Consider the following 12,612-nt stretch of genomic DNA (forward strand, 5'->3'; position numbering starts at 1 on the left):
AACTCTGGGCAGGACATCAATGCCCTGATGGTCTGGGGGCTAGGCCTGCACTAACCCACACAGTGTCCAGGGGTCTGAGGCATCCCGCCACGCTCGTCCCCGTGTTCCAGAAGGGAGGACGCTCCAGCCGAGGGTCGCAGTGAGCAGGGCGAGCAGAGCAGGGGCCCACGAGTTGGTGAGCCCCTGCTGGCCTCGGGTGGTGGGAGGCTGAGGGGGACAGAGAGTGGAGAGCAGGCCCGGGATGGTCAACGGACAGGGGGTGAGGGGAGGGGTGCGTCCTCCCTGGCAGCCCTGTCCTGCGGGCCTCCCAGGCACCGGCGTTGACGGGGCTCTCCAGAAACCCTGCAGCCCCGCAGAGCTCTGCCTGCTCCCAGCTCGAACTTCAGGTGCAGAGAACACCGGGCACGTGTTCCTGATCCTCGTAATTCTGGAAGGCGCTTGCTAGGGCTCAGCTCTAGGGTGCAGCCCCCGGGCCCTCTGGGGCCAGGTTAGTGACAGCCACAGCCCTGCTGGCTGAGAAGTCACCAGGATAGCGACAAATGTCACATCAGCCAGACCCCTACACCTGCAGGGGGTGGGTTCCAAGAAGTCGTCCAGAGTTACCCATTCCTGAAGAATCTGCCCCACCACCAAGTGTCCACAAACTCCTATTCATCCCTCAAAACCCCCTGGCTGTGCAGCTGCTTCTGACCACCCCCGCCTACCCCCACCAAACAGGCCAGACCAGCCAGGAAGTCACTGTGGCCCAAGGGGATTCCTAACTTGGATCCCTGCAACCCCAGGACCCCAGGCTGGCCTGCTCCAGCATCAGCATGGCTCACACACAGAGATACGGCTTCCAGAGGCTGGTGAGGAGGCCCAGATGAGACGCAGGCTGCCCAGGTGCCACCAGCCCCATCAGGCCTCTTTCCTAGGCCTGAATCATGTGTGCAGGGGGATCAGGGAACACTGTGGGGCCCCACTGCTGGCGGAACATTCTCCAAGGAAACATGGAGGACACTCACCTGGGCCGGAAAATCATGCCTCCATGAAGGCACTCACATAAGAAGCCCTGTGCTGGGCCCCACCCTGCTGATCACTGCTCCAGGCCCCCGTACAAGCCAGCCCCCCACCAGCGGCGTCTCGGCCATGAGGCTGGGCAGGGGGCGAAAGTCTTGGGGTCTGGGTCTGTGAGCCAGGCCCGGGACAACCCCAGAGGTGCACCTCAGGGTAGGTGGGTCAGCCCTCCCTCTGAAGTGACAGCAGGGCATCAGCCACACCAGCTCCTTCCCCACAACCCTCCCCACCAAGCACAAAACACGGTGACACACAGTAAGAGGCCTAAACAATTTTATTTTCATGCCAACTTTGCTCCCGGCAACTCAAGAAGGGGGCAGCTGCAGGGAAGGCCGGCACCAGCCCCCTCCCCTCCTACCCCACCCTCAGGCCAGCGAACGCCCTGAATGTCCTCCACGACGGAGTCAAGCCCCAGGATGACCCCACCAAGGTCTCACAGCACTAGCTTTTGTCCCCTGCCACCCCTGTCAGCTTCTTCCAGCTCATCCTCAGGCCTCAGCTGGTCCCTTCCTCGCTGGGTCTAGGGCAGACGGGTGGGGGCCGCAGTGCAGGGCGCCGGGCCCCAAGCTGCACGGAGCGGGGACTAAGAGGGCAGCCTGGCGCTGGGCAGTGCTGGGCGGCCAGGCCCCCGAGGCACAGGCTGGGGAAGGAACTACCCCGGGGCTGGGGGTCCTAGGATGCACAGCTGCCCAGCGGGCTGGGTCTTCCAAGTTAGAGAAAGGAGGCTGTGCACCACAGCCACCCACTGCCTCTGCCCCCAGCTGCCCCTCCAGCAGACAGACAGACAGACAAGCAGGCAGCTTTTCCAAAACCAGGGAGGGGAAAACCACAGAACGGAACCTGGGCGGGCTCCAGAGAGCTGTGCTGTGAGTGCAAGTGCAAGTGTGAGTGTGTGTGTGTGTGTGTGTGTGGCAGGGTGGCCGGGAGGGCAGGGGTGCGGCCTCCTCCTCCTCCTCCTCGACCCTCCTCCGGACTCTGCCAGCGGGAGGGGAGACAGCTATGGCCTGGCAGCCTCGGCCAAGCCCACCCGGTTCTGGTCACGGTCGAACACGGCATAGTAGCGGCCAATGAACACGTCGCCCAGGATCCAGAGCGGCCCGCCGGGCGGGGGGATGTCCATGCCCATGAAGCCACTCAGGCACATGGTCTTCCCAGCCTGCGACACCTGGGACAGCCAGCGAAGGTCACCACCCAAGCCGCACCCTTGAGTGTGCTCCGCCCCACACCCCCCCGTCCCCAGCTCACCTTGAGCGTGTAGTCCTCTGGGGACAGCTTGTAGTCTTTACCCCCCAGCTTCATGGTGACCTGGGGCAGGCTGCACACCTTCTCGCAGGGGATCATGTACTAAGGGGGGATGAGGAGACGCTGCATGTACGGTGGGGAGGGGCACGGCGGCCTGGGGTGCCCGTCCTCCCCGCCCGGCCCTGCCGGCCCGCTCACCTCGCCCTGGATCAGCGGCACGGCCCCGATGGCTTTCTGCAGCTCCCGCACCTCCTCCACGGGGCCCACGATGAGGGAGGTGCCCGTGTCCACGATGGCCTCACAGCCCCCCTTACACAAGGTCAGGCTGCTGCCCACGTCTACCCTGCAGCAGAGGTGGTGTGAGTCCCCTCCCTGGGCCACCTGGAGACCCCGCCCCCACTGCAGGACTCAGCCCGAGCAAGAGAGTCGGGTGGGAGGGGAGGCGGCTGGAGAAGCCAAGAGCAGGGTAACAGTCCCCTAGGCAACGTGTGGACGAGGGGACACTGGAGAGCTCGGCTGGGCACCAGAAGGTGGCCAGAGCACCTAGGGCTGGCGGGACACAGGGTCCAGGCCCACCCTGCCCGGCCCCCCTCCATCCCCACAAGGCCCTGCTGAGTGCGAGGCCGGGGGCGGGGTCCCCACAAGCCATGCCCCCTGGGGAGCTAAGGGAGGGGGCCCCACTTAGTACTCACTGGTCCATGTGGACCTGCCAGTAGGCCATGCGTGTGACGTTGTGGTAGATCAGCGAGCCTTTGTAGTACTTGGGGTCAGTGCCGCCCAGCATCAGCTCACCCCCGGGCTGCGCATTTGGGTCCCTGGCGGGGGAAGGAAGGACGGAGTCTGCTGCCCTGCCCACCCCTGCACCAGGCGTCCAGCCTGAGGACTGGGTGGATAGGCACAGGCTGGGACCAGGTCAGAAATCAGGGATGGGAGGATCGATCTCAGAAGGTGCCCCAGAGCAGGACTCTTCCTGGGCGGGCAGGGGTGGAAGTATCCAGAAGGGGGGAGGGGCTCTGATCCTACACCCAGGGTGGACCGCAGGCCAAGCCCCATCCTGAGCAGAAGAGATCCTGCTTGGGCCTCTGGACTCCTGGTCTGCCAGCTGAGGACGGCCAGGGTCAGGCCAGCAGGCAGATGGGGACACGAATGCTAACAGCTCCAGGAGCAGGGACCTTACCTGCCTGGAAGAAAAACCAAGGGCTTCCAGGAGGAGGTGCCGGCAACACTGAGAGAAGCTGAGCCAGCTGTTCCTGCCCCAGGCCCTTTGCACCTGCTGCTCCCGAGGATGTCCTCCATCCAGATCCTTCCATGACTCGCTCCCCCTTCGGATCTCAGCTTTCGACTCTCCCCACCTCTTATTTACACTTATATTAATACTCTGAGCTCAGCATCGTCTGCCTGTCCCCAGCACTCAGAAACGCCTTGCTGAACTTGTCCTTCCGCCACCACTGTGGCCTCCACCTCCTGTCACCTCCAAAACCCACTGTGTGGAAAGCAGATCACACCTCCAGTGCCCCTCCTCACCCTCAGCCCTGCCCCTGCAAGCCATCCACCCCCCACTTCCTGCCTCAGCCCATCACCCGGGGAGTCACAGCGCTGGGCCACCCATCCCCAGTCCCAGGCCTGGCTGATCTCCCGGGTCCGCTGCACCTCATCTGCCTCCTCTGGACCCAAGAACTCAGGGGGAAAGGCCCCACCTGTTCACCTGCACCCCAGCATCTAGCAGGTGGCTCGGCCCCAAGTAGCTACTGAGTATTTGCCACGGACCTAGCACGGGACAGAAGGCAGTTTCCACACAGAGGCCAGGCCGAGGGCTCTGGGCTGGAATTCCGCCAGAAATGCCCGGGGTCAGACTCCGGGGTGGGCGGGCACGTAGGGCTCAGTGACCAGGAGCAGCTCAGGGCAGCGGCCGCCCGGCTCACGCCCTGCCCACAGCCTCACCCTCAGCACAGCTGCAGCCCCCCTCCTGTCTGGGGCTCCCTCTCAAGGCCTGCAACACTGTCGTCCTGGGAGGAGGCCGGGAGCTGGAAGAGTGAGACCCCTTCCCAAGGACCACCCGCCGCCGGCAGCACCCCTGGGGAGGCCTCCCGCGTGACATCGCCCCAAGCCCTCCCCGAGGTCACCCCTGCAGGAAAACCCTGGCCCTCTTGCCTCCAGAACTCCTGTCACAGATTGAGGCTCGTGGCCTGGTCCCCTGTGGGCCGAAAATGACCCGGGGGCTAAGACCACATCTGCCCATCATCAGGCCCGGGAACGGTAGGCAGACTGGCGTGGGAGGGAACCCTGCCAAGACCCCGGCCCAGCTCTGGCTCTCCAAGATCCCAGACCCCGGGGAGACACAGCCTTCTGGAGGGGCTGCCTGTCCGTCTGTGAGAGGGCGCCAACCCATCCTGCAGTCAGAGGTCAGGAGCTGTGACCCAGTGCCCGGCAGGTGGGCACGGGAAGGGCCGGCATGACAGGGACTCGCCCTGCCCCACCTGTTCAGGTAGAAGGAGAAGATGTTCTTGTCCACCAGCTTCTGCTGCATCAGGTTGTCAAAGACAGGGACCACGTTGTTCACGGAGATGCGGGGGTAGGCCATGCCCAGGATGCCGTCAAACTTGGCTGCGATGAAGGTGATGCCCGGCTGCTTGGTGGCCTCCCCGAAGGTCTGCCTCTCCACCTTGATGCTGCCCAGGCTCAACAACCCTGATTTACAGGGCACCTGAGGGCCACGGCGGGGAGGAGGAGTCAGTGGGTCACGTGGACCGCCAAGCTCAACGCTGGGCCCTGGGCGGCCCATCACCTCCCGTCCCTGCGAGGGCGTCCCTGCGAGGGCAGCCACGGCTACAAAACCCAGCTCAGTCGGTGCCTGTCATGTAGCACACAGGAGACTCAAGAAGGGCAGAGGACCCAGGAGAAAGGGCTGGCGACCCCAGGCCGGACACAGGTGGGGACAACGGGGGTGTGGGGCCCACACTCTGCCGGGAATATTTCAAGGATAGATGCAACGGAGGGAGTAGGGAGGGTGGGGTTGTGAGCTCAGGCTTTCCCACCCACAGCTCTCCCTTCCGGCCTGTTCCTGCCCTTGGGGAACCCGTGACCCGACCCAGGACTCAAGGCTGCCCCCCCACCCCCCACCCCCGCCCACCAGGAGCTGCAGATAAAGACAGCACAGGATGTGGGAAGAAACGGCTGTTCGGGCTGAACCTAGGAGGGGAACGTGCTGGTTGACATCCCATCTCAGGCCCAGAGAGAACCTGGCGGAGGGGCCCCTGCACATAAACCTGGGCAGGCAGATAAGGAGGCGGAGGGGTGCCCCTGACCCTCCCCCCACGCCTCTGCCATTCCCCCATCCAAGTACTGCAGTTCGCTCTGCGGCCTTCCTGGGGCTGGGGGCTGGGAGGGGACCATCTTCTGCTTTGTTCCTCTTCCTCTACAACTCCCAACCCGGGCCCCTCCTGCGGTCTGGCGCCAGCAGCTCCACCCCAGAGCTCGTGAGAGGCGCAGGGGCACGGGCAGAGCCCACAAGGGCCCCTCAGCCCTCCCCGGGGGAGGCGGGCACATCCTGCGGGCGCCCCCTGCCCCCCAGCACCCCCGGCTGCTGCCTGCTCCCCGCCCAGCATCCTCTGCAGGTTCCCCTCTGCCAGCAGCTCCAGCTGCAGGAACCCCGGCCATGCCTGACCCCATCACCCAACGGCATCTCAAAGCCAACACGTCAGCACTGGACCCCATCTTCCCACCGGCTCTTCCACCCGGCTCCGTAGCCAGGGGCCTCACCACTAATCACCCGCGGGGGTCCTGGTCCCAGAGCCGCGCCTGGCGCTCTTACACCTGTGCCTCAGTGGTTCTCTGCCCGCTTTCCCTTCCAATCTCCCAGCTGTCGCCCAGCCCGTCCCCGTCCCACTACCACTTCCTCACCACCAAGCACACTGAGCTGCCCCACCTCTGGGCCTTTACTCAAGCTGAAGCCCCAGGCCCCTCGCTCAGCTGACCACTGCTTGCCTCCCGAACTAAAGAGCCCCTCTGGGGAGCTGGCACAGACCCCTGCCCTGGGGTTAGGAGGGCGAACCCCCTCCAAGGGTAGCAGCCCAGAGACGGACTCACCGACACGGTGTCCTGGCTCAGGTACCCGGAGAGGCTGCCTGAGCCGTAGTGGATGTCGAAGGAAGTGCCGTTCTTCACGTACGTGCTAGACTTGCCACTGTTGTACTTGTGGTGGGTCCCTGCACCAGCCAGAAGCTCGTCAGGCTGCCCGCTGGGCCACGACCAGACCCGCTGGGCACCCCCACCGCCTGCTGCAGCCCATCCACCAAGCCACCCTCCAGGGGCGGGCGGTCTGGCCCACAACTCGCTCCATCCTTGGCTCTCACGGTCCCAGCCCAGATGCGAGCAAGGGTGAAGACCCCAGGAAGGGAAGCCTGTCTGGTGTGGCCGAGAGGTGGGAGCTGCGAGTTGCCCAAGAGGTGCCAGGACAGGGCCACCAGAGGTCTGCGCCTATCCACCGCTACGCCCCAGAACTGGAGGAGGTGAGCTGAGGCTGGACAGCTGACCCCTAGTGCCCGCGGGGAGAGCACATGCGGGAGAGGGACGGAGGGCTGCATGCCCCTCCACAGGGCCCCTACCCTCCCGCGTCCATGGCAGGCAGTGGCTGGGCCCAGCCCTCAGTCTCCCTCTGGCCACCAGGGAGAGGCGTGGGACAGGCTGACTTACAGCAGGCGATGTCCAGCAGTTTGCAGTGGATAGATGGGACCCACAGATTGGAAGAGCCGGTGTCGAAGACCACCGTGAAGCACTGCGGGGGCGTCCCGATGCCGATCTCCCCGTAGTACTGGGCCTGGGTGGGAGGTAGGGTCTGTCAGGGCTAGGGCAAGGGGCGCCCTCACCTCCCCACGGGGCCCAGAGAAGGCCTGGGCCAGGGGAGGGGCCCAGGGTCAGACCCGCTGCCTCGGCTGCCCACCCCCACCTGCCCCTCCCGAGCCCTTGGTCCTGGTACCCATGGGCACTTCGGGTTCCAGGGACCCTGGGGACCACCCCACCCCTGCCTGACCATGTGAGCTGGGGGACGACCACCCCATGTGAAAGACCCAAAACCAGCAGTGGAGTCAGTGTCACGAGAGGGTTGAAATGCCTGCCTGAAGACCTTCTGTGATTCACGGGTCCAGGGCCCCAGGAGGGAAGGCCTCCTCCCAGCATAAGGGTCAAGTCAGGGCCCGACTCTGGGGCCTCAGGTTCCATGGGCCCTTGCCCCACGGGGCCAAGCCTGGAGGGCCCCCAGGCAGAGGGATTTAGGTGGCCGAGGGGAGAAGATCCACAGCAGAGGCCAAGGGCGCAGGCCGAGGCCCTCACTGCCAGCCATGCTGCCTTCACTGCTCTGGGCCTCAGTGTTCCCATCTGTATACACGGCAGCAGAGGCCGCCCCGGGGGAGGCCCAGGTGCTGACCAAGGGCTCAGGTGAGCATGAAGGGGGCACGTGACCCTTGGAGCCTCCAAGGGAAACCCCGACTTTGGCCCTCTCGCAGGTCAGAGAACATGGGCGTTTTTGTCTGGAGTCATCTGGACCTTGCCTCCTGGGCACTCCCTTCCCCAGGGAGGGAGGCTGGGCCACCAGTTGCTGCAGGATTCTGGCTCCGACCCCTCCAGTCATCTCTTGCCGGCCACTTTGGCAGCCGCTGACTCATGACCCGACAGAAGTGTCCAGACTTGGGGCGGGGGACAGGGGGGTCAGAGAATGACTCAGCAAATCTCCGTTTTGCGTGCGTGTGTGTGTGTGTGTGTGTGTGTATGTATGTATGTATGTATGTGTGTGTGTGTGTGCTGGGGGGACAGGAACTAGGAACTGGTCCGTCAGGCCCCAGGCAGATGGCCCTCTGACCAGACTGATCACATGCCTGTGAGGCCACAGCTTCCTAGCACGGCTGGGGCTCCAGCCAGGCAGGACAGAGAGCAAGCCCACCCGTCCCAACCCTAAGTGGACCAGAGGATGGATGGCAGCAAGGAGCTGGCCTCCCAAGACCCCGGGGGCAGGGGGTGCGAAGAGGATGTCACCTGGGCAGCCCCAGAGGTACCAGGCTGGGGCCCAGGACCTGACCCCAGGTTGCTGTGTAGCTTCCAGAATGTTCCACCTCTGAGCCTGTCTCCCCCTCAACGAGCAGTGGGCATAAGGGCTGGCCGCTGACCGAAGAGGAAGGTAGGGCCCAGGGACTAGGCCACAGGTTGCCCCAGGCCTTCCAGCAGAATAGGCAAGGGCACAGGAGCTCCAGGGCAGTTAGTGCCGCCTGGGCACACAGGCGATCCAAGCTCAGGGACCCCCAGGCCCCCGCCCAGACTCTCGGGCAGGCCTGGGCCCGATTCTGGGCTACTCCGTGCCGTGCCCAGCGCCTTCATCCGTAGAGGCCGATGCAGCTCCCCCCAGGCTGACCACCAGGGTGAAGACGCCGGCCCAGCTCTGAGCTGATGGGTGGCGGCACACTGGGAAGACGTCAGGGAGATGCCAGGGCCACTCCAGTCAACCCTCTCAGCCCCCGCGGAACGAGGACCAGGATGGGCAGGGGAGCTGGGGAGGACGCGGGAGGTCAGAGCCCTCAGTCTGGAGGGGGTTGTGGGCAGCGCCCATGGCGAAGGGCGTGGCTGAGCAGAAGCCCCTCCCCCATACCACGCAGCTGAAGCCCCCAAAACCACTGGGGGCTGAGAACACGAGTATTTCACCAAAATCCGCGCTGGCTCACAGAACTTGTCTTAAGAGCCAGCCCCTGCCTACAACTGTGTTCGCAGTCAACCCGCTGCCCCAGCCCCAGGCCGACCCCCCGCTCCCACCAAAACTCACATCCATGTAGTTCTTGAGAATCTCAGGAATGGGCCCCTGGGTCACAGTGGGCACCCCCTGGGAGTATTTTGAAATGGGGCCCTTGGCGATCAGGTCTTCCATGGGGCCCCCCATTTCCGACATGGTCCGGCGGATGGATGTGAACTTGTGCAGTGGAATCCTGTCAAGACAGGGGTCCGGGCTCGTCAGGGCCGGCTGGCTGCCACCCCACCTGGACGCTCCCACACCCACATCCAAGCTGGAGGCCCAACACGCCTGCTCCAACCGCCCCCCCCCCAAACACCTGCACCCCACTATCCCTACTCTGGGCCCGCTCTGGTCTCTTCTGACCAGTGCGGGCTATGAGGGTGTCAGTGGTCACCTGTCAAGTCTGCCCAAAGCCCTCCGTGGAGTCCCATTTGCCTGGCCCTCTGGCCAAACCTGCCACTCTCCACGCAGACCCCACGTTGAGATGGTCCCAGTTTACCCACCTGACTTATGGGGTGGCCACCTCCTGCCTGTCAGATGGGACTTCCAGGCCACCCCCTCCGAGAAGCCCTCCTTGCCCACCCCCCCGTCCCCCTCACATGACCCCGTTTCCTTGCAGTCCTCACCACAGGCCGCACTGAGCCCAGCGGCTCTCTCCCCACACAGGCCGAAGGAGGGCAAGGATGGCGCCTGGACCGTGGAGGCGGGGGCTTCCAGGCCTGCCTTCCTCCACGCAAGCCCCAGTGCCCCCGCCTGGAGCGCCCTACCCAGCACACACGCCAGCCTGGGTGGCCCACCCAGCAGGAGGGAGCAGGGGGTTCTGTCAGCAGGGAACAGAGTGAGGGGCCCTTCTCCATCCCCAGCTCCCCGGCTCCCCAGGGGTCTGAACCCGCCCCAGGAGGTGGAAGAAGAGAGCCACCGGACCAAACAGAGCTACTGGATGAAATGTCTTCCCAGCCCTGGGGATCTTCGAGTTCAAGGTCACAACTGGCTCTTCCTAGCAGGCCAAGGGTGTGCTCCAGGAAGATGGGACTTTGCCTCTTGCCTAAAAGCCGATAGGCTGGAAGAGCCTGAGGTTCTTGCCTGGGGGGAGGGAGGGACACGCCCTCCAGCAACTAAGGAAACAGGTGCCAGCGGTCCCATAGGATTGGGAGATGTGAAGGGCTGGGGTTCAGCTGCCCTGCCCCAAGAGGCCCCAGGCTTCCTTCCCCACCCGGGGGAGGGCCTGGGGGTGAGGCCAGGGCAGGCTCAGGCCTGCAGGAGCTCCGCCACAACTGCTCCAGCTGGGACTACTCGCCCCCAGGCCACAGCGCACAGAGGCGCCCACTCAGGAGCCCACACAAGCCAGCCCTTCGGCAAGGCTCGGTCCGCTCTGGCCCCAGCCAGCTCCTGCAGTCCTGAGACCTCACCCACCTGCCCACAGGCAAAGGCCCACAACAGAGGTGGAAGCACGCCTGCCCAGGCCGAGCACAAAGGCCCCGGGGGGCCAAGGGTAGGGGCAGGAAAGGGGGGGCCCACCGCACCCCTCCCCTGCTGGGCGAGCAGGCTGCCTTGCAAGGCCGGGAGGGTGGGGGGACCCTCCGCCTAGCTGACACAGCATGGCACAGCCCTGGACCAGGCCTGATAGTCCGTGGAGTCACTGGGCCCAGGGGAGCCCCCCAGGCCTGAGTAGGGCATGGTCCTTACTGGGGGCAGCTGGTGTTGCTGCGATAGAGCCCCAGCCCCAGGGTGGGGGGAGCCGCCCACAGACTGGTGCCAGCTGGGCCGTTCTCCCAGACCCACTCCTTAGGCCGACTCCCTCCGGACTCCGGGACGTGTGGGTCTCCTGGTGTCCAGAGGGTCTCCCAGCCGGCCCAGGACCTGTGGTAAGATCTCATGGGACAAACCAGGTGGGACCACAACCAGTTCACATCTAGTAAAGGGGACCCCAGGCAGGGAAATGACTTGCCCAGGTTCAGCGGGCTCCTGGGCCTACCCGTCGGTTTCCGAGAGCGGGCCCTAAGTACAGGCTCCCACCCTACCTGTCCTGGGGACGCTGTATCGGCTCCCAGTCACAGCCGCCCTCCCTCCTGCTTCCTCCGGTCCTCCCAAGGCCGACCCCACGGTGGTAGAGAGGAAGGGTCGCGGGGCCGGCGGGGGCTCTGGGCGAGCCCCGCACCTGCAGAGGTCTCCCCGCCCCGCCCGAGGGTGGACCCTGCAGGAGTCCACGGGGGCGGCAGAGCCGCATCCCGCGCGGGGCGCTCAGGGGGTGCCCGAGAGTCACCGGGGCGCGCGAGCTGCGGGGCTCACCTGACGAGCGCGGCGGCGGGCGCGGCCAGGAGGCCGAGGGCGAGCAGCAGCAGCAGCAGGCAGGGGTTCTGCATGGCGGCGGCGATCCGGTCAGAGCGGACAGCCCGGGAGGTCGCGTGCTTATAGCCGGGATGACGGCGCAGTCGGGCCGGGTCAGCTGACCGGCTTGTTTGCACCCGGCTGATCACGTGGGCCGCCGGCAGCGGCGCGGGGGCGGGACCGGGGCGGGGCGACCCTGGGCCCGTAACAGACTCTCCGGCTCGGGCCTACGCACGGCGGGCGGGGATACGCTCGCCGCCCGTCCCACTCGGGCCCCGCCCTGACCCCCCCCCCCCCCGAGATTGACCGAGACCCGGCCGGGGCAGAAGGGGACGGGGCCTGGAACCCGCCCCCCACCCCTGGACACCTTAGCCGGGCGAGGTCCCCGGAGCCGCGGCTCCTTCCCCGCCCCAGGCGCGCGGTTGTGCAGGGCTCCCTGCTCCATCCTCCCCCTCCTCCCTCTCGGGGCGCCCCTGTCCCTCCCACTCTTCCTTCACCCTGGGAGTCTCCCAGGTACCCCCTCTGGAGGCTCCAGCCACCCTCATCCTCCCTCTCCACGTGTCCACAACCCTCCCACCCCCCAGTACCCCTCCCCAGAGCAGCACCTGGCCTGGCCCTGCCCGGGTCACCCTGGGCCCTCCTTCCTGTGTAACCCGGCACCGGCACCATCCCCACCAGGCCCCAAATCTCAAAGGATGCTGGCGGGGGGGGGGGCGGGGGGGTGGGGAGGAGGTGGCGGGAAGGGAAGGAGGTCTCAGCTGCAGGCAGTCCTGATCAGTTTTTACGAGCCTCAGGGGTAGGAGAGTGAGTCCCTTGCTCTGGCCAGTGCTCAGCCCTGACTGAAGCCACAGTGACCCACCCGGTCAGCATCCATTCCTTCCTGCCCAGCCTGCTACCCAAGGAGAGGGCCAGATCCTCAGTCCCAGCCAGAGGAGGGGTGGGCGTTATAGACGAAAGGAATTTGGACAGGTCATTTCAGAGAAGGTCATGTTAAGAAGGAAATTAAGCAGGAGAATGTGCTAGGAAGTGACTGCTGTGGGGGGCAGGCCTCTCTGAGGAGGTGACATTTGTGCAGGATGTGAACAATGAGGAACCTTCACAAGGGGACTCGCCCAGGGCACTTTTTCATGAGTGGTCCTCCCAGCGCCCCCACTTAAAGGGGGGCAAACTGAGGGTCTGTGGCTCACAGAGGCAGGGTTAGAATTCCCGTCTTT

General features: G+C 65.4%; 1 protein-coding gene across 1 annotated transcript; it reads right to left on the reverse strand.

Annotated features, from left to right (window-relative positions):
* Window positions 1-1,312: 1,312 nt before the first annotated feature.
* Window positions 1,313-11,479, reverse strand: CTSD (cathepsin D). The gene is made up of 9 exons (XM_079708841.1): window positions 11,360-11,479; window positions 9,104-9,263; window positions 6,991-7,114; window positions 6,385-6,503; window positions 4,776-5,002; window positions 2,991-3,113; window positions 2,497-2,641; window positions 2,302-2,400; window positions 1,313-2,221 (listed from the first exon to the last, which is right to left on the reverse strand). The coding sequence occupies exons 1-9, from the start codon at window positions 11,431-11,433 to the stop codon at window positions 2,054-2,056; spliced, it is 1,239 nt and encodes a 412-aa protein (XP_079564967.1). The 5' UTR covers window positions 11,434-11,479; the 3' UTR covers window positions 1,313-2,053.
* Between the last annotated feature and the right edge of the window lie 1,133 nt (window positions 11,480-12,612).

Source organism: Hyperoodon ampullatus (genome assembly GCF_949752795.1).
Source record: "Hyperoodon ampullatus genome assembly, chromosome: 7".
NCBI classification, from domain to species: Eukaryota; Metazoa; Chordata; class Mammalia; order Artiodactyla; family Ziphiidae; genus Hyperoodon; species Hyperoodon ampullatus.

Excerpts from the sequence above, each read along its gene's own strand:
- CTSD (XM_079708841.1), bottom strand. The coding sequence starts at position 11,433 with ATGCAGAACCCCTGCCTGCTGCTGCTGCTGCTCGCCCTCGGCCTCCTG. Across the intron at positions 5,003-6,384 it reads TGAGCCAGGACACCGTGTCG|GTGCCCTGTAAATCAGGGTT; the intron begins GTGAGTCCGTCT and ends CGTGGCCCTCAG. Across the intron at positions 2,642-2,990 it reads TGGCAGGTCCACATGGACCA|GGTAGACGTGGGCAGCAGCC; the intron begins GTGAGTACTAAG and ends CCTCTGCTGCAG.